The sequence below is a fragment of the Symphalangus syndactylus genome, chromosome 2, assembly GCF_028878055.3.
Source record: "Symphalangus syndactylus isolate Jambi chromosome 2, NHGRI_mSymSyn1-v2.1_pri, whole genome shotgun sequence".
In the NCBI taxonomy this organism is placed as follows: Eukaryota; Metazoa; Chordata; class Mammalia; order Primates; family Hylobatidae; genus Symphalangus; species Symphalangus syndactylus.
In genome coordinates, this window is record NC_072424.2 from 122,608,723 (window position 1) to 122,627,416 (window position 18,694).

At 35.9% G+C, this 18,694-nt stretch overlaps 1 protein-coding gene across 5 annotated transcripts in view; it reads left to right on the forward strand.

The window, feature by feature from the left end:
- The window catches only part of UTRN (utrophin), a 516,343-nt gene that overhangs the window by 472,632 nt on the left and 25,017 nt on the right, over positions 1-18,694 (forward strand). For 4 of the 5 annotated variants that reach the window (XM_055266343.2, XM_055266360.2, XM_055266399.2 and 1 more), the window contains 3 exons: positions 11,274-11,410; positions 18,085-18,123; positions 18,347-18,412. In XM_055266343.2, the coding sequence (XP_055122318.1) occupies positions 11,274-11,410; positions 18,085-18,123; positions 18,347-18,412 (242 nt within the window). The remainder of the gene's footprint in view (positions 1-11,273; positions 11,411-18,084; positions 18,124-18,346; positions 18,413-18,694) is intronic. The other variant, XM_055266390.2, reaches the window with a different exon arrangement.

Sequence of the window (18,694 nt, forward strand, 5' to 3'; positions counted from 1 at the left end):
GTCAGTGAAAGATTTTTTCAAGTTAGAGATTTTGGACTAAAAGCTGTTTTAAGTTATGATGAGGCCTGGGGTATGGCCATACCCCAGTGTGTGACTGAAGTGGGACATAGAAGGTTCTAGAAATGAGATGGCTTTTAGAAGGTCATCACTGCATCTCTAGAAGTGAAGTGACAGATGGTAGCCCTGTCTGGCGTTGTGCTATCAAAGGAGAGGGGAAGGGCACATTGGCTTTAGTAGATGAAGCTAAGGGGAAAAGGGTGTGTAGGAGAGGAAAAAAAATATCTTCTTCCCATGTTAGTTTCATAGTTGAGGCTCCTGTAACAAAAGACAGATTAACAAGAGAAAAGCATACAAATTGATTTAATATAAATTTTACATTACATGGAAGCCTTCATCAGGAAGAGAAGACCCAAAGAAACATGGAAGCCTGTGTATTTTTATGCCTAGGTTTGATGAAGAGTGGACAGTTGTGCAGAAGTATGATTGAGTAAGAAGATACGACCTAATGCTAATGAACTAGGGGAACTTAGCAAGGCCTGTTTGTTCAGATTCTTCTCTGTGTCCTTCTGTTTTCAGTGATAAGGATGTTTCTTCCCTCCAGGAATAAGGAGGGCACCTCTCAAATAAGGGTCTTATGACCCTTTAGGGAAGAAGGGTGAGAGAAGGTCAGAGAGATCTTGCTACGTCTGCTGTTTTCTCAACTGCCAATGTGCCATATTTGGAGTTAGTGTGTCCTGAACCCTTGCCAAGTGTAAACATCCTTTTCCCTTGGTTTTTATGAAAGAGAGATTATATGGCCACGAATGAAAAAGATGATACAGGAGATGGCATTATCATGGGAGCTTCGGGATTGATTCAAGGAGATAGGTTGAAATAGTAATTATGAACAAGATGTAAGGTAATGTGTAAAAGAACACAGAATCCACTGTAATGGAGAAAGAAAGGTAGATAGGCTGTATGCATATAGTGAGGCACAGTAACTGCATCCATGGAGAGAAAATGTGAAATAGAGCAAGGTAATGGAGGAAATAGTAAAAGGAAAGGAGGAAATAAGCAAAGAAAGGTTAGCCAGGATAGAAAGGTAGTTTTAGAGACATGTTAGCTCAGGGAGAAGAGACAGGATATTTGCAAAATTTTGTAGCTTGAAAGGTCAACAGCATCAGCTACTTCTAGCATTTCAATTGCAAGGGTAGATTCATTGTCAATGTCATAGTTTAGTTGCTGAGCTTTACATAGGACTAGTTTGTACTGGTAGCTTTGATGAGTTTAGTGAGAAGAGGCGATGACAGGAAAAAAATACCTCGATGAGAAATAGCTTATTAAATTAATACCACTCAAAACAGATTTATATTGCAGGTTTTAAGCAAATACAGTTGTTTTTAAAGCAAGAGGTTCAAACATATTCTTGTTGATATTGATTAATATATAGGGAAATGAACCAAAATTACGTTTTCCATGGGAAGAATCATATTTTCAGTGAGAAGAATTACAATTTTCTAGTAAAAAATATCGAATTTCTTTTTTAAGTTAAAAGATAAATTGTGCCTTTTTTTTATGAACTATATGCCATTGGCAAAAATAAAACCCATACACACACACATACACACACACACACAAAACAAAAAGAACAAAGAAAAAAAATCTAGAAGCAGTTGTTTTGACCAATCCTTTCCACCCCTGCCAGCATCAATGTACTTCGTAAGACTATAAAAATCAAATATTTTAAAAATGCTGATTCATTCTTCGGAAAGCTCTACCTTGAGTTAGGGTAGTTTGTTTTTCGGCAGTCTTGTCTCTTCAGATGTGACATGGGTGTTTGCCAATATACTGAAAACGCAGCATCACGGCTGTTTCTCTGACCTCAGCATCCTGAAGTGGTGTTTCAGCTCCTGCTCACCTTACATTGTTTTTCCAGTAGGTCCAGTGCATTTAGATTTGTCATTAGCTTTTAAGGTGAGGTTTGGGCAAAATCCATTTTACTTTGGATGACTTATTATCCTACTGATTCTTGACTCTTTGGTGATTCTGCTAATGCTAATTTTTTTAGCTTCATATTTTTTCGTTAGGACTTGAAAATCTGAGCTTTTCTTACTGATTGCATCCTATCCATGGCATTCGAATGTGTCTGAATTTCAACTTGTTGAAATCATTGAAACTTAAATAAAAATTCAGAGGTTGTTTTATAGTTAAAAAAAAAAACCTGTTAAGAATGTCTTTAAAATAAGTCTTGTGATAATGAAATGTACCGCTTAGCAGTATGCATATACCAGTTGGGACTACTGATTTCTATATTTAAGAAGTAACTTTTGCTAATGAGGGTGCTGTTCAACAATGATTTTAGCACTTGTGCATGATCCAAATGATAACGTTTAATTATTCTGCCTGCGTGCCAAATGACTTTTTTTTTAATATATAACCTTGATTTACCTCTTTGTAAATCCTTGTTTTCGTCTGTCTGTAATTTATTCATATTTGTAATTAACAGTTTAAATCCACCGTTTGGAGCATTAAGGAATTAGTTAATACTGATATATCAAGTTAAGAAGTGATCCCCAAAAAAAAGTTGTTGGGAGAATTAAAACAAATATTTTTTGTTTTGTTTTGTTTCTTTATTTGTGGTTCTTTATCTTATTTTGTTTAAATTGGTAATTAGAAGTTATGTGTTATGGGATTTAGGTTATTTGGTAGTATTGTAAATAGCTTCCGTTTGTGTGTTGCTTTGTGGGTCTTGGGGATAATAGTAAGAGTCCTTTGAGCTGACCTAGTAAAGCCATTTATTCAAGGATCACTTGATTATGAATACTGGGTGGGGGGGGTGGTTAGCTTTTCTACATTCTAGATTGTTCTGTACTTTATCCTTGCTGCTTCTTGTGGTACGTATTAGTGAAAAGGGAACTTTCAGCCATATATTAATGCTTTTGAAGTTCAGTAATGCATAGATTTCAGCATAAAGTAAGATTGTACAGTTTGCAATATGAACAGGGACATATAGAAGGATACACATGCATTCATATAGAGATATACAAACTCAAGCAAAAGATAGAGTAACTCTAAATTATGTTCCATGTGAAATATCTATATTTGTTCTCTATCAAGGATAAAATAGAAGAAAATTTAAAATTTCCTAACTATTTTGGTTGGTAAAATACAATCTCAAAAGTAAAAAATTATTTGATTTCACCTTACAAGTGATTTTCTTTAGGGTTTTGCTACAGATAGATGTATCACAGGGTACATTTTATAATTCAGTGATAGTTTCCATATTTTATTTATTCATTTATATTAGTTGGTGGGGAATAAGTAAAAAATTGATTAATTCTTATTATACAGGTAATTTTTCATTGTCTTACGGCGACTTATTAGCAGTACAGTGGAGTAAAGTACATTTTCAGAATTCACATGCCTACTTATCTGTGTAGGTTCAGTTCTAAAATGTTTTTCACAGTGAGTCACCATCATTAGCTTTCCAAAAATGACAATTTCAAGGACAGCCCTAATTTGTATATGTGAATTTTGATGTGCTTGTTGAAAATCAGTCCAGAGGCATCTGGGGAAGATGGTGGTAGCATGGCATCAGAGTTTTTATGTTGTTGCTGGGTTTTTTTTTTTTGAGAGGGAGTTTCGCTCTTGTTGCCCAAGCTGGAGTGCAATGGTGCAATCTTGGCTCACTACAACCTCCACCTCCCGGATTCAAGTGATTCTCCTGCCTTAGCCTCCTGAGTAGCTGGGATTACAGGCATGTGCCACCACACCAAGCTAATTTTTGAATTTTTGGTAGAGACGGGGTTTCACTGTGTTAGCCAGGTGGTCTCGATCTCCTGACCTTGTGATCCGCCAGCCTTGGCCTCCCAAAGTGCTGGGATTACAGGCATGAGCCACCATGCCCGGCCCAGAGTTTCTCCACGTCTTTTGCCTTTGCCATTTTCCTTCCATTTGTAAAGTAATTACATTCATAAAGAGACATTTGTAAAGGGAATAACTAGACAGCAAAACTAAAATGTGCAGCGTTTGCAACCAAACTAGATAACAAGAGAGATCCAAAATAAATCCAGGTGGCGATAAGCCACCACCAGCCACAAAACGTACAAAACATCACTGCCTGTATGAGATGAAAGAAAAGGAAGTGAGGGTGCCTAAGAACTGGATAGCCCCCAAAATAGGCGACAGATATTTAATGGAAAGCTGGCTTGAGAGCAGAGCTAAACCTGGAAGGGTTTTGCCATGCACAGAGACTAGGGTAAAAAGGTGTGACATTTCTAGAATGCTCTTGCCTGCTGTGAGCTCTCAGACTGGACCCATCAGAGCTTCCTTCTAGAAAGAAGGTCTCACACTGAGCAAAACCTCTGGGAATAGAATCAATATGGAGCATCTTAAGGCAACAGAAATGAAAGGAGAGGGCCTAGTCCAAAATGTGCCTGTGTGCTGGTAGAGGGTATGGGGGAACAGGACCAGAAAGTCCCAAACTCAAGGACTGCTATGAATGGAATGTTTATGTCCCCCAAAAATTCATGGGTTGAAATCTAATCCCTAGTGTGATAGTGTTAGGAGATGGGGCTTTGGAAGTGATTAGGTCACGAGGATGGAGCTGTCATGAATGAAATTAGTGCATTCATAAAAGTGACCCCAGAGAGCTCTCTCTTCCTTTCCACCATGGGAGGACACAGTGAGAAGACGGCTGTGTATGAGCCAGGAAGCAGACTCACTGGACAACAAATCTGCCAATCCTTTGATCTTGGACTTACCAGTCTCCAGAACTGTGAGAGATAAATCTCTGCTGTTTTATTTAAGCTGCTCAGTCTATAGTATTCTGTTATAGCAGACTGAATAGATTGAGACACGAACTGTAATTGTAAATACTACACAAAAGCAAAAGAAGAGGAATCTCTGTGAAGTTAGAAAAGCTTTCCCCAACCTCACTTCATTATAAAGGTTTAGGAAAATTAATTGTACAACCAAAAAAAAAAAAGAGCAACAAAAGTATCAAGACCAAATCTCATATAAAGCAATTTTAAGAAAAAGAGATAAGGAACAAAATTATATCACTACACGTAAAGCATGCCAGTGTAACTACCTTATGAATGGGAGGAAAATAGAAAAGTAAATCTATATTTTAATGTTTTCACTAATCATATGGGTGGTAGTATTGGTATTAGTGTTCTAAGACTATTATGTACGTAATATGATAAAAAGCAAATGAATAATTATGGGATTGTCTAGGTCTATTATCTCTTGTGTCCTTGAGAACCAGATTTTTGGTTTTGAAAAAAGGAGATAGAGGTGTATTAGAAAGCAAGTTAATTTAAATCAGAAATTTGAATTGGAATCATCAATGTAACTTCAAGATAAATTTTACCTTCAAATGCATATTTCCCAGCTCCGTGCAAAGAAAAAGCCTGTTAACACTGAAAAGGCCTAAAAGGTGTGCTTGGAACATCTTGTAATAGTAGCTAATAAGGAAGCTGTTGAAGACTGTTAGAGTCACATTAAAAGTTGCCAACTGAACTTGACCTTCAGTAATGAGAATTGCAATAGATTGAACCCCATCAAATACATTAAAATCTTTGAGTTCCTCATGATATTTAAAGTGAACAAAAGCATTGAACATCTTTGGAAAATGATAGGAAACCATTTCATGATATTGAAAATTAGTCAACACAGTCAAACATTTATCCTGACTTTTGTAAATGAACTGTACCACAGAGTACCTAAATGTTAGACGTGGTGATGTTTCTTTATAAAAGTTTGTATTAGGCAGGGTTCTCTAGAGGGTCAGAGCTAATAGGATAGATGTGTATATGAAAGGGAGTTTATTAAGGAGTATTGACTCACATGATCACAAGGTGAAGTCCTACAGTAGGCTGTCTGCAAGCTGAAGAGCAAGGAAGCCAGTTCGAGTACCCAAACCTCAAAAGTAGGGAAGCTGACAGTGCAGCCTTCAGTCTGTGGCCGAAGGCCCAAGAGCCCCTGGCAAACCACTGGTCTAACAGTCCAAAAGTTGAAGAAGTTGGAGTTTATGTTCGAGGGCAGAAAGCTTCCAGCACGGAAAAAGATGAAGGCCAGAAGACTCAGCAAGTCTGCTCTTCCATCTTCTCCTGCCTGCTTTATTCTAGCTGTACTGGCAGGTGATTAGATGGTGCCCAGTGATTAGATGGTACCCACCCAGTTTGAGGGTGTAACTGCCTCTCCCAGTCCACTGACTCAAATATTAATCTCCTTTGGCAACACCCTCACAGACACACCCAGGAACAGTACTTTGCATCCCTCAATCCAATCAAGTTGACACTCAATATTAACCATCACAAAGTATTCCAAGTAATAAATGAAAAATGAATGATAGAATGACACCGTTTTGCAATTCCCAATGAATGGATACGGACACTTAGCGTGAACAGCTGCTAAGATCACATAAGAGAGATGACAGCTATTATGTGCCTCCTATAACACTGCCAAATACCACTAATTGTCTTGACAAAAGTCTGATGCATTATCTGGATCAAGTTGCAGATTTGTAGGAGGTTATCAAGAGGACAGATGAAAGTGTTGAACTGTACCAAAAATAGACATTCTGTAAAATCCAGACTCTGGAAAACTCTGCAGGTCAAATTGTCTGAGTTTTCCAACAGACAAACTGTAGGGAAATGGCAGGTGTGGAGGAGGGACCTGTAAGTTAAAAGTGATTTAAAATATATCAGATTTTTTTTTTTTAATGAGCAAAACCAATTAAGGATAGACATTGGAGTGATAAAACTATTTTTAAAACATAATTCAAGTTATGTACTACTTCAAAAAATGAAGTTGATTGTAATAATAGAGAGGGGAAGAGCGTTGTGCCTGGGAGGGGCTTCTTGAATGTGCAGCAGTGTTCTGTTTTCCGACTGATAATATTTCATTAAGCCATACATTTTTCTGTGTATATATTTTGTTTGACTTTAAAATAAAAAGAATTATAAAAATAAATCAGTCTAGTCACCAAAATGTTACAAATGGCTATCTCTGGATGGTCAAATAGCTGGCAATCTTTATTTTGTTTTTATTCCTTCATTTATATTTTATTTTTCTTTCTAGTTGTACTTATACCAAACATGTGTTATAGACACCATTTAAATCTTTTTTAAGTAGCTGGGACTGCAGGCGCGTGCTGTCATGCCTAGCTTTTTCTTTTCTTTTTTTTTTTTTTTAGTTTTTTTAATAGAGATGGGGTTTTGCCGTGTTGCCCAGGCTGGTCTCGAACTCCTGAGTTGAAGCAATCTGCCCTCCTTTGCCTCCCAAAGTGCTGGCATTACAGGTGTGAGCCACTGCATCCAGCCTATTTAGAAAATGACATTTTAATATAATTTTTTAAAAAACCAACCACATGGCATCTAATCAGTACTTTATTTAAAATGAAGGAAAAATTTAGGATGCAATATTAGATATTTTAGTCAATGGCTATGGATTCTTTCTCTTTCAAAACTTAAAACAGTTCCATTTTTCTAGAAGCAATGACGTAGTCTTATAAAAAGACTCAGGTTTTCAAGAACATTTTGTTTCCTTACTGAACTTGGTTGGAGTCCATCAAAGGCTTAGTGTGAGTTTACTTAGGCTTCAAAAACCTGATGATAATCTCCTCAGAGGCCATGATGGTTAAATGAGATTGAAGGAAAGCAATTTATAAGGTACAAGGTCCGATGCTAACATGTTACCCTTGTGTTTGATCTAATGGGATCTGCAAAATCTGTTCTGTTCTTACAGAAATAAACAGAAACCGAATCTTCCAAGAAATGCATTTAAAATGTTGGATAATTTGTGTAGTAATGATTGTTCCTTTCAATTTTATATTTCTATCATAATATCAAAAGTTATTTGCTTAAAAAAAAAGAAAAATGTATTATACCTAGTGTAAAGATAGAGTTGAGTTTGGTTATATTTTTTATGGTAAGTGGGTGGTTCTCTTTTTTCTTTCTTTTTCTTTTTTTCTAAACCAAACCATTACTTTAGCATTTTAAAATAGAGAAATATTAGGTACTACCATTATATAATAAAAATCGGACCAAGTATAAATGTTTTAACATTTTTGGTGCAAAATGGGTTAAATTCACTTTATTGGCTCTATCCCAGCTGAAGAATTACACTCTGATAACCTGAATATAATCCCTAATTCCTTGGGATGAATTACTTTTCACTTTTTCTTTTAATATTGCATAAAGTGTATGGCAATAGTGAGTTAATGCTCTTAGATTACAACTCTTTGTGCTAGCTTTTCCTCAAAGAAATAAAAATAAGCTATTTCTATGTGAGTGTGTACTAACTTTTAAAAACATGTAAATATGAGTGCTATTAGAAACTGATTTCAGTAACTACTATAACTTTTTGGGACAGCAAGTAGTTGTTTGTTGATTATTTTGTGCATGGGATAGAAAGGGGTTGTTTTTGTTTATTGGTTGGTTTTGCTTTGGTCTTTCATGTCTTGAAAATATTTAGCTAAAGAATGTATGCTGTGGAATTGGACTGGCACTTTTGAATAATGTGTCTTTTTTTCACAAGCAAGAGTTCGTGTTGGAACTCAAATATAGATAAACTAGAAGAACTGATGCTAAGTAAAAGAAGCAAGTCATAAAAGACCATATATTATATTAATTTGTTTATATGAAATGTCCAGAATAAGCAGATTCATAGAGAAAATAGATTAATGCTTGCCATGGGTTGTGGGAGGAGAAGGATTATGGGTACAGAGTTTCTCTTTCGGGTGATGAAAATGACCTGTAATTAGATAGTGGTGATTTTTTTTTAACTTTATGAATTCACTGAAAACCACTGCAGTGTAAACTGTACCATACCCTTTCTGAGGCACACTGGGTAAGGGGCCTGATGCCTTGCCCACCTGGCCTTTTCTCCCACCCACTCACTCCACTCAGGGCTGTGAACTGAAGACCTGGATATGGCTTGAAAACCACTGGCCTAAGAGATCAAAACTTTTACATTGCTAGGTATGGAGTTTACTCCCAAGTAAAAGCTGGAGTCCATTGCTCATTAAGTATTTCTCTCTATATTAACAGTGTACTAAGAACAGACAAAGAAATAAATTGGGTCATAAATGCTTATTCTTACACACAGGTCCTCTTTATGCATTTCTATTATGGAAACTTCTTTTTTTCCTTCCTTACCAAGACATTTAGGTTAAGCATATCTCTAAACTAAATTATCTGCAGTTGTGATAACCATTGCAAAAGATGTGAAAATCGTTTATAGTAGATGATATATCATTTTGGCTTTATTCTGAGACCCAGATATTGCTTCTCTAAAAGTTTCCTTATTTGCTCCCAACTACAATCTGTTTTTTTTTTTTTTTTCCTTTTCTGCCTGGTAAGAGCTGAATACTCTCAAACCGTCAGATCTTATAACAACCCTTTTTCCTCCACAGGGTTTCCTTGAATTCTTTTTCTTTTCATAAATAGCTTTTTCTTCTGCACTTTTGCTGTGCATTTGGGAAGCCCTATATCCATATAACTGCAGATTATTATGTAGTTAATATTCAGTTATTCAGGAAAAGATTGGTCATTGTGAATCTGATGGCAAGGCCTGGTGATAGGATGGGGCTGGCATCTTGTTGCGGGTTGTTTGTTTTGTCAATGTAAAAACTGATGAATTTTACATGATAAGTAGCTGCGGCTTAATCTTGCCTCATCTCTGCTTTGCAAGCCGAAAGAATCAAAAGTTCCCTTAATTATTTACTAGAAGCAGACATGTTTTGATAGAATGGGAATGGATAGAAAGTGGCAAAACTATATAAGGGTTGACTCAGAACTTAGTTGTTTTCAAAAATAGTTGTTTTTTTTTTTTTTTTAATTTTTGGCTGGGTGCGGTGGCTCATACCTGTAATCCCAGCACTTTGGGAATATGAGACAGGTGAATCACTTGAGGTCAGGAGTTTGAGACCAGCCTGGCCAACATGGTGAAACCCCATCTACTAAAAATACAAAAATTAGCCAGGTGTGGTGATGCGCACCTGTAGTCCCAGCTACTCAGGAGGCTGAGGCACGAGAATTGCCTGAACTTGTGAGGCAGAGGTTGCAGTGAGCTGAGATCGCGCCGTTGCATACCAGCTTGGGTGACAGAGTGAGACTCTGTCTCAAAAAAATAAAAAAAGTTTCTGTCTGCAAAACAAGTTTCTGTGAGTCCTGGGCATGCATGTTGTGAAGGAAAAGCTGAAGGGCAGGGACAGGGAGCAGGCAGCAGATAAGCAAATATACTTATCACTCAGTGTCTGTGATTACAAGAAAGTTTCTCTCTCCTTCCCCTCTTCCTCCTCCTCCCCCTCCCCCTCCCCTCCTCCTCCCCCTCCCCCTCCTCCTCCCTCTCTCTTTCTGTCTCTAAGAAGAGGGAGTGAGGTATAATGAGTGGTAGGTTGAGCAGCCAAGTTGGAGCCAGAGGATCATGGGCTTCATTAAGTTCTATGCAGATAATGCAAATATTTTAAATACATCTTCAGAAGGATCGCAGTTGATATCTGTATTGCAAATAGAAACTAGAATTGTGATATACAGTAGAAAACTGGGGCTTGGAGAACAATAGTTCATGGGATAGGATGATGGGGTGGGTAGGGTTGGGGTAGTGTTAGTCCATACCACCCTAAATGATTATCAAACGAATCATTTAAAAATACCTAATGGAACAGTGACATTTTATAGCACTATTAAAAATGTAGTTCAGGTAAAATAATTATAGGTCTACCTAGTTGGGAAAGGACAAAGAAATCGACAGTATTCCTTCCCAAACAGAGCACCAATATGGCTCTGCTCTTTCTCGCTTATTTATTGTCTTGTCTTTTTCCCCACTAGAATATATGCTGGTTTGTGTGTAGCCAGCATCGGCTCTATGGCTAATTTCCATTAACTCAGCTTCGTTAAAACCATATAATAGCCACAATACTCTGTCATCACTAAATTAATAGCAAATTGAAAATTTTTTTAGTAATAAGAACCAGCCAATAGTTTGGAAAAATTTCAAAACTAATTTTACTTTTTGGCCCAAGTTTTAAAATATTGGGGAAATGAACTAGTTATGGTTTATTTTCAACAGAGAATGAAAAATTATAAACTTGTCACTGGATATATTTAGTGATGAGTTCTTATTGGCAAGTGTTTTCATGAGACTGTGCTTTATTTCAAAAATGCATAAAACTACCAAAACTGTTGACATTTAATTGCATCAATTTACATCTGCTCTGATTTTGTTATAGATAGTTATTGCCTTCCATTTTACTGAGAGAAGTGTAATTGTTTTCAACCTTATAGACAACGTCTGGGGAAGATGTACGAGACTTTACAAAGGTGCTTAAGAACAAGTTCAGGTCAAAGAAGTACTTTGCCAAACACCCTCGACTTGGTTACCTGCCTGTCCAGACAGTTCTTGAAGGTGACAACTTAGAGACGTAAGTTTGATTTTAATATTAAATCTAGTGTGAACATTTATATCTGATGTTGTCTTTTTTATGTTAGTAACACAAGAGAAATTGTTTAATACCAATTACATTTTAGAGGAGGTAAATTAAACTTGGAATCAGTCTTCACAACATGAATTTTTACTATTCACTTTTGACAATGTCACAGCCAAAATTTCAATTTTAACCTTGCACATGTCCTTAAATTTTAAAAATATGTATTAATATGTCAGCCTTAATACACACTGGTCATCTCTTTTGTTGGTCATCTCTTTTCTTTTTAAAAATACTTAAAGTGTGGCATTATATAGTCTTTCTTTCTTTTTCTTTCTTTCTTTCTTTCTTTCTTTCTTTCTTTCTTTCTTTCTTTCTTTCTCTTTCTTTCTTTTCCTTTTTTTCCCCTTATGGGTGGTGTTTTACTATTTCTCAGAATATGTTTTATACTCTTTTTGCATATATTTAATATAAATTTATTAATAATACTTAATCTGTTGATTCAGATATTTATGCTAAAATTCTAAAATATCACATTATGATTCTAATCTATTTTTATTGAAAATGAAGACAGCAAACTGAGATAACTTTATATATTACATAAAATAGAAAAAATTTCAATTTTAACTTTGCACGTGTCTTTAAACTTGGAAAATATGTATTAATATGTCAACCTTAATACACACTGGTTATCTCTTTTGTTGCTCATCTCTTTTTAAAAATACTTAAATTGTGGCATTATACAGTCTTTAATTCTTTTATTTATTTATTTATTTTCCTTTTTTTCCCCTTATGGGGGGTGTTTTACTGTTTCTCAGAGTATGTTTTATACTCTTTTTGCATCTCTTTAATATAAATTTATTAATAATACTTTGTTGATTCAGATATTTATGCTAAAATTCTAAAATGTCACATTATGTTTCTAATCTATTTTTTATTGACAAGACAGCAAACTGAGATAGCTTTATATATTACATAAAATAGAAAAAATTTATTCCAAGTGTATAATTTGAGTTGGTTAGCATAGATGAAAGTTTCAAGATGGTGAAATTACTATGTGATTATAAAGCAAAGGGAATAAGAATTTATGGCCTGAAGTGAAAAGAAAAAAAATGTTTTTTAATGACCCAGAAAAAATGCAAAGAAATAATTTTAAGGTACTAAACAATTATGTGTTAAGATCAAAATAGATAGATTTTAAATCTTTGAATTGCTTTTTCATATGTCAGCATAAATATTCCTGCTAAGGCCGTTTTCTTGTGGTTGAATCTTGAGGAAAATGAACTTTTATTACTAATCATCAACAGAGTGCCTAGTTGTATAGCATAATGAAGTTCTAATCAGAGAAAGATACCATCTCAGATGACTAGAGAAGAGAAACTCAAAAGTGTGACGTTTTCTACTTTATAAAAAATAGAGAAAATTGTAATAAGAAGTACAAAAAATGTCAAGTGCAATTTTTGTGAAATGAAACTTTAACCTTCAAATTCATATTTCATTTTATTTTGTACATGAGAGAAAATCAGGGAATAGTAATATTTTAGTGCATTGTGATAGTCAATGTCTCAAACATGTCGAAATAGAAGAATACAGTATTTGGTCTGCAGACCAAAATAGATTTTTAAAAATCCCTGTAGACCTCAAACTTTGCTAAATTTATGTACCAGTTTATCTCTTTTATTTGTGGAACGTCTAAGAAATAGAAGAAAGACCAAAGCCAAAGCATAGGGGATACCTTTTTCCCTCTATAGGTAATGTCATGTGTGTGTATGCAGAAAGAAATACAATGCAAATGCATATTTAGATAGGTCCATGTATAACACATACACATACAGAATGTAAGAAAAAATTTCAACTTCATGATTACTATGCTTGATATCAAACTGTGTACACTTAAGATATATTCTTTACACTTGATATCAAACCGTGTACAATTAAGATCTATGTCTTTCTAAACATTCTTTTGCATAGTACAATTTAGAAAAAGTTTTAATAAAGCAATTTCAACTGAAAGAGAGCTATTCGAATACATTCAGGAACAGTAGACCTTTGGTCCTCTTTTTGATTCGTGGGTATGTTTTTGTCCTTTCCTTCAAAAGGTTGTGTGATAATAGATTCTTATTTGTCTTAGTATCTAATATATGTTTAACTGTGCTGATGCCTTAGGATAAAGACAAAATTGTACTTTTTTCTGTATCCCATCCAATTAACCTTTGGAATGGATAATTCTGAGGCACAGAATTATTACTTGGTGCTTTAATTTACGGGATAATTTGGTAGGTTTGAACTAAGCAATGTGCCTTTTAATCTTTTGCTAAACCATTGGCATTTTGCATCACAAATATCTACACCCTTTACAGGAATCATGCATATAGATGCATATTTTATACTCCTTTAAAACATTTTTAATTTGCCTTTCAATGTCAAAATAATCATTGGTGTCAGTCATCCTATTCTGAGTGACTCTATTAGGCAAAAATTAAAAGTAAAGCATGCCAAATAATTTTGTACTGTGATTTTGGGGTGTAATTCTGAAAATGCCTCGCCTCAATTCATTCAATTGAAAATGAATTTATGATCATTTTTAGTGAGAGGAAAACAAGAGAAAAAAAGGAAGGAGTGTAAGCCTGCATCAGATGCTCCAAGATCCTTATTGGAAAGATTTATGAACTACTGGATATAGTGGGCAGGTTTTCTTTTTTTAATCCTAGACCAAGCTCTCAGGATTTGATATAGTTCACTTTTCGGCTGAGCCCTTTCTAGTACAGGGCCGCTTAATCTTCTGGTGTAACAATTTATGTGAGTGGGCAATAAAAAAGTTTGATTTTGTTTATTCTCCTATTTGTGGGAGGAGAACATTGGAGAAAAACCAGCGAAGTGGCAAATGTGTTGAAGTTATTTATGAAGCTAATTAGAATTTTCTTTTGCTTCTTTCTTTTTCATCTTTGCAAAATACAACGTTTTATCCTCTGCCCAGTAATTACACATGCATGCATGGAGGAGGGGATTTATGGGGAAAATGAGTTATTACTAAAAGGGAGTAAACAAATCCATGCTAAGGTTTATTCGATTAATTTTATAACTATGTAAAATTTTTCAGAAAATAAATCAATAAATGAATAGAGTTTGATTAAAGAATACTCCATTGAAAATAAACCTGAGGAACAAGCTAAAATAGTAGCAAAAGTAATTCAAGAGTTGTGAGAATTATTATTGGCTAAAGAGATAGGTTGGTTTCCCTAAAGATTAAAAAAGGTAAAATAGACACCTCTCCCTGGTATTGGTTTAAGGGGAGTAAATGAATTTAAAGATTTTTTTAAAGCCTTTGCTATAGCAAGAAACAAATACAATATAAGTTTAACTACAGTTGCAGTTAACACCCGACTGGAAGGAAGTATGACAGCTAAGTTGAGACCTGAAAGATTAATAGGGCTAAGTGTTGTGTGTTTGATGTGGGAGGTTGATAGGGAGAGTTTCTGGTCCAAGGAAGCATTTTCAAAAGCTTGGAGGCAAGACAGTTTCAGAAACAGGGGTGGAAAACTAGCACAGTGGCAAGAAATGGCAGTGGAGAGAAAAGATGGAACCATATAATGAAGGACCTTCTAAGCCATGCCAAAGTGTTTGGAGTTCATTCTGAGAGCAGTGGGGAGCCTTTGGGGGTCTTTAAGTAAAAGCAGCAGGGATCCCACTTACCCTGCTCTGGGGCAAATGGATTGAAGAAGGCAGAAGACAAAGAACAAGGAAGAGTCTAATGACAATTTAAGGCACTAAAAGGGTCACTAAGTTCTTCAAAGTCTGGGTTTTATATATAAAACAATTTTTTATATATATATACATACACACACATATTTTATACATATACAAATATGTATATATATGTGTGTATATATATTAATATAATATCATATATATATATATTTTTTTGAGACGGGGTCCAGTTCTGTTTCCCAAGCTAGAGTGCAGTGGCACAATCACAGTTCACTGTCTCATTGCCGCCTCAACCTCCCAGGCTCAAGCGTTCCTCCTTGGGAATTCCTAGGCAGTATGCGAAGTTGAGGGGGTGTCCCCCCAGCGTTAAGAACAACACTGAATGATCTGGCTCCAGACACAAACCTGTGAGTCAAGCAGAACACGTTTTTTTTTTTTTTTTTTTTTTTGAGACGGAGTCTTGCTCTGTCGCCCAGGCTGGAGTGCAGTGGCGCAATCTCGGCTCACTGCAAGCTCCGCCTCCTGGGTTCACACCATTCTCCTGCCTCAGCCTCTCCGAGTAGCTGGGACTACAGGCACCCGCCACCATGCCCGGCTAATTTTTTGTATTTTTAGTAGAGACGGGGTTTCACTGTGGTCTCGATCTCCTGACCTCGTGATCCGCCCGCCTCGGCCTCCCAAAGTGCTGGGATTACAAGCGTGAGCCACCGCGCCCGGCCTAGAACACGTTTTCTTGTATCAGTTTGTAAATTAAACTTCTGGATAAAATTTTCAGCCTCCCGAGAAGCTGGGACTATAGTCATCATGACACCACACACAGCTAATGTGTTTATTTTTTGTGGAGATGGAGTCTCATTATGTTACCAAGGCTGGCCTCAGACACCCGGGCTCAAGTGATCCTCCTGCCTCAGCCTCCCAAAGTGCTGAGATTATATGTATAAGCCACTGAGCCTGGCCTGGGTTACATTTTACATGATACTAAGTGATCCTCTTGTCTCAGCTTTCCAAACTGCTAGGATTACAGGCACAAGCTACTGAGCCTGGCCTGGGTTACATTTCATATAATATCTAAGTATTTGTAGTAGAGTCTGATTTCTGGAATATTAGTGTGTGATTGACAAAATCACCTGTTTAGCCCCCATGCTGGAGAGCAGGGATAGGCTGCATTCTGAAGCCTGGGCTAACACACACATTGGTCTTATTTCCAAGCCTTTTTAATGATAGGTTGTAACTATGCAGTTTCTTATTTTCTCCTTTCAGAATTAAATGAAAAAGCTTATCATTTAATCTTTTTTTTCTACAAATCAAAATTCTCTGGTCAATGAAGCCCAAGGTTTGACTTTTTTATCTCTATTTCTTTTTTTAGAAATTTTTCAAATATATAACAAAACTTGAAAAACCCTTCAGTTTAGCTCTCTACCCTTGCCATTCTCATCTTAGGTCGTGGATCACTTTTGTGCTAACTGAATTAAGTTAGCAAGAACCAGTCAAGCAATTTGACAGAGCCTTTCCAAGGTTGATTAAGACAAAAAAAAAAATACACACTTTTCTTCTATTTGAAGTTCATGGCATATGTTTTGCTAACTTGAATTTTGGAAATAATCTCTTAAGCAGTTACTGTTTTTAGAAAGTATATAGCATATCATTCACCTGACATTTAACGTATTTCAGGGTTAATGAAGAACAGTGACGTGGAAATAGTATTGACTAATACTGTGTTGTTTTATTGTTATTGTCTCTATTTTACACATATATAAATTAAGTTTACTGACAGTATAGATATTCTGACAAACAGTGTGGATAAATGCCTGGTTCTGAAAATAGATCCGAAGAGTCTTAGTTTTTCATCTCAATAAGGTAATGCTCAAAAGTCTTTGCTGTGCAGGCATCAACCTGCACTTCACTATAGGAGATGAAGAGAAAAGTAGGCATTATACATATCTACTTTCTTTTTCTAAGTAGGTATGTATAATAGAAATAGGAGAATCAAGGAGTTTTGGAATAATTTTGTTTCAAACACTATTAGCTTTTGCAGACTTTATTTAATTAAATAGCTAATTTTCTTTGTACTTTAAATTTTCTTCATTCATTTACTCTCCTTCCTCCTCAAAAAGCTAGGGTTGAAACTAGCTTTTAATTAGGATCCGTTGTTTTCAAAAGTATTTCATGGAGACTTGGGAATTCCTAGGCAGTATGCAATATCACCAGCATTGAGAGTGACACTGAATGATCTGGCTCCAGACACAAGCCCCTGAGTCAAGCAGAACAAGTTTTCTTATATCAATTCATAGTTTAAACTTCTAAAAAACATTTTTTTTGAAGAAAATGTATCATGATCTCAGGAAGTTGCCTTCAGTGTTATTTATGATGTGACATTTTTGGTGGGGTCTAGGGGTGGTATCTAGGTTGCATGTTTGTTCAATGGGTCTGTGAGGTTGAGGTACTTTGGGTACATCTGGGTTTGAATGTTTACATTTAAAATTAGATGAAGAACAGAAAAATCTAATTTTACTGCACCTCTGCCATCAACATATAATGTAGTGTTTCATTTTTAACTTCATCTTTCTAACCAAGTTTCTTCTCTAGGAAACACAAAAATATGATTGCATCCCCCCTTGGTATATTATAGAATGTTGTCTTTACAATTATTCTATAATTTTGAGTTATTTTTGAGCATTCTGGTTTTTTCCCCAGTATGACTGTTTAAAGATGTGTTTGCTATCCTGGAACAAATATCCTGTAATATCTGTGAAAAGGCCCCTGCAGACTCTTGAATACACAGCGACTTCTCTAGAATACACTGTGACTTCTGTTACTTTTGATTTCCCCATGGTGGCTCTCAGGGCAACCACATATATGAGCAGAAGATAATTGAGAATCTCCCCACACCCCCACTGCTTTTGTCTTAAATTGCTCTAAAGTGTTTGTTCTGTGACTTTTGTCTCCCTCTCCCCTCTTTGCAGTCCTATCACACTCATCAGTATGTGGCCAGAGCACTATGAGTGAGTATTCATAGCCCACGTGCAGGAGAGGTGTTATGATCAGTGGTACTAGCATGGGGGTCTTACTAAACTCTTGGTCTAAAATAATACTTCTGTGTTCTGGGTAACAATCCTAGTGGTTTGTTTGCATGGCAAATTCATTACTTAAGTAACCTAACATTTCTAATCATAACATCTATCAATATTTGGGCATAAAATTGTTGCTTTGTTTTTTCCTTTAAAGCCCCTCACAATCTCCTCAACTGTTTCATGATGACACCCATTCAAGAATAGAACAATATGCCACACGGTAAGAAACTTTGATCAGAGCCCTCCACTGCACTGCCACCCAGAATGTATCTATTTCTAATTAATCTAATTAATATACCTTGATTTAAGGAATGCAGTTTTGCAGGAGTTATGATTCCATTATATTTGGAATTTGGGCTCTCGTATTTTCATGATGCAATTTGCACTTTACCAAACACCTGCTATATATTCTATGAAAAGTAAACGTGAACAGAATGTGATTCTCCAGCTAATGAGAATCCAACACTGTACAAGCAGGATTTAGATACTGTAACCAAGTTTC